This window comes from Petromyzon marinus, chromosome 16 (assembly GCF_048934315.1).
Source record: "Petromyzon marinus isolate PM22_M1 ecotype Great Lakes invasive population chromosome 16, UKy_Petmar_22M1.pri1.0, whole genome shotgun sequence".
Taxonomy (NCBI): domain Eukaryota; kingdom Metazoa; phylum Chordata; class Hyperoartia; order Petromyzontiformes; family Petromyzontidae; genus Petromyzon; species Petromyzon marinus.
In genome coordinates, this window is record NC_133682.1 from 17,556,248 (window position 1) to 17,558,839 (window position 2,592).

At 44.8% G+C, this 2,592-nt stretch overlaps 1 protein-coding gene across 1 annotated transcript; it reads right to left on the bottom strand.

Moving 5' to 3' along the window:
* Nucleotides 1–263: 263 nt before the first annotated feature.
* On the bottom strand, nt 264–1,023 carry LOC142924766 (exosome complex exonuclease RRP44-like). The gene is made up of 2 exons (XM_076067571.1): nt 917–1,023; nt 264–565 (listed from the first exon to the last, which is right to left on the bottom strand). Exons 1-2 carry the CDS (start codon nt 1,004–1,006, stop codon nt 278–280), a joined length of 378 nt encoding a protein of 125 aa, XP_075923686.1. The 5' UTR covers nt 1,007–1,023; the 3' UTR covers nt 264–277.
* Nucleotides 1,024–2,592: the final 1,569 nt, after the last annotated feature.

A 2,592-nucleotide genomic window follows, 5' to 3' on the forward strand; every position in this document is an offset into this window, starting at 1 on the left:
GGGGGGCAGTGCTTTTCCAACCACTCTGCCAATCAAAGTAATGTTCATCACATGGCAGTCAAACGCAGTAGTTTTCTCAGAGATGGAAATCAAACAATCGAAGTGCACGACCAAATTTAATATCGTTTTTGGTGCAGTTATTGGTGACTGGGCTGAGACTATCAACTTACAACACCTTAATAACCTAGGTTGAATCACTGGTGAGTTTGCCATGCTTTCAAACAAAAAAATATCACAGTGGTGCCACTTCATCCACCCTGACTTCCAATTCACCGTGTCACCGTTCGTGTTTTGGGTTCAACGGCTGTATTGCATACAGAGCCGCGTGGCCGCGCGTCAAGTGACAGAAGGATGAGCCCGACGATGCCGACCACGGGACAGATGGGTGAGGTGTCACGGCGTCCGGGGCGTCACGGTGCAGTCGTACGTTCGGGTAGCGGGAGTGTCGCAGCCAGCCACCGATGGCCACCACGATGCGGTGGGCCTGCAGGGACGCTGCTTGTCTTGTCTCCACCCGCACTCGTGGCATGCGGCGGTCCGTGGGCGTGAACAGGTGGCGGGTGGCCTGCAACACGCCCAAAGAGCCCCCAGTAAAACATTCAACAAACTGTTTGGGCAAGTGCCGTCAGCACACACCTATTCAAGCTGGTACGGCAAACGACGGGGTGGGTACGGCCAGCACCATGCCCGACCGCCTTTGTCTCCACAGCGCTGATGTTTACATGCCACATCAGAAACTCATTTATGGCCGAGTCGACCTAGGGAAGGGCCCAAGACAGGTTCAGACATTTGGCGCTGTTTATTGGTTATGAGCGATAAATATAATCCAACTCGGGTCCCAGGATTCGTAGCGCAGCGCGCTAACCGCTACATTACCGCTCCCCACACGTACACACACACATTGAAATCAGCCCACCTCCTTGATTGGGCTGGGCATGAGCATGCCGCACAGCGGCCTCGAGTTCCGCTTGATGATGCCGACCACTTTGCCAGTGGGCCGACGCATCTTCCCACTTTCGGCTTTCAGCTGGAGACCATAACAAAGGACAAACATCGTGTTGCGTAATCTAAGCAAGAGCGACGACAGCAGCAGCAGCAGCAGCTGGGATAGCACCGGGAGATGACAACGCAAACTCAAATGAGCACTCACCACAGTAGCGTCTCTCTCACACACTGAAATAATGAAATAACTATTTTTTTAACCAACTCACTGCATAACACAATACAATTTGGCTTGAAGGGGAAGGAGCAATCCAAAACAATAGCGCTTAACCTGCGGATGTGGTTTCATGCTGTGTCTCATCAATGTCAATAATGAGACTGACGCTTTGTTAAAATGACAAAAGATCACAGTGAGGAGTCCTCCGTATATATTTATAAGTTAAAACAGTTCTGGCGATTGATAGAATCAACCGGAACACGCCCATCAGATACCACACGTTTAAAAAAAAACGCGTAAGCTTTTGCGACCAATATTATCTACAACAAAGGTTACCCTCCCATCTAATTCACAATTTGATGCTTAATCTCTCGATTCTTTATGATTTCACTGATTGACATTTTCTCTTACCTGCTTAGCACATCAGTCACCCTATATGTGTTTAATGTTTACGTAACGTTTTAATAAGTATAACTGTGCAATGATCAGCCTATAAATAATCTGCCCAAGCCAACTTGCACTACATGCGATTTAATATCTAACACTTGTTTATGTTTGTGCAATATTGTCGACTTTTCATAAACCACAGTTGTTTTCGTGCCAATTTCAATTAACTTCATTGCTGTACTTTATTATGTTTTGCATTTTGTCACTGTGGTATGTATGCATGTAGAACTTATTTCGCACCGTACACAGCCAACCATGCTAATCGGAGGTGCGCGGAAAGGACAACAATCTAAATACAAAAAGCAGTTCTAAAGAAATTAGTTTTCAATATAGAGGCCACCCTGTGACCCAGGTCACTCTCGCAAATGATACGTGTCCTGATCTCTTGAGTTCTAATTAAGTTAATTAAAATAAACATTAAAAAGGAGCTCAGACCGTGGAAGCGCCACCGTGTTGAGCCTGGATATGCATAACAGGTGGTATAGGCTCTGCGCCAAAATGGCAGGCAGCAGAGCGCAGTACAGCAAAATGAACTGTTGTCCTGTCCTTCTATGCTCCTGATCTATGCCCCCCCCCCGTTCACCAACCCGCATCGAAGTATGGTCAAATAACCCCTACGTACATACAAAAATAGTACGAAATGATTAGCACTCCTGACTTGATTTTGAAGTAATGTAATGTAAAGTCATTTAATAAACGCAAAATCAAGCTAACAGCATCTCTAATGTGGATTGTTGTCTGGTCACACGGTGTTCATTATGTTTAAGGTCTCTCTTGAAGTGGTTGAGTTTTTGTTGTTATTCTTTGTTTAAACTATATTAAAACTATAATCTTAGTTTTTTTTTTCGGTAAAGTCACGTTGAAGGGAAACAACAAAATAATAAAATATATATAAACAATAAAAAAATTCTCACGACGTTTCGAACATAACTCAAACGGTCGTCTTCAGGTGTGTTGGTTTGCATAAATTTATTTTTAAACGGTGC

Coding starts and splice junctions, on each gene's coding strand:
- LOC142924766 (XM_076067571.1), bottom strand. CDS start 1,006: ATGCGTCGGCCCACTGGCAAAGTGGTCGGCATCATCAAGCGGAACTCG. Junction 566..916: donor TGCCCAGCCCAATCAAGGAG/GTGGGCTGATTT, acceptor GGCGTGTTGCAG/GCCACCCGCCACCTGTTCAC.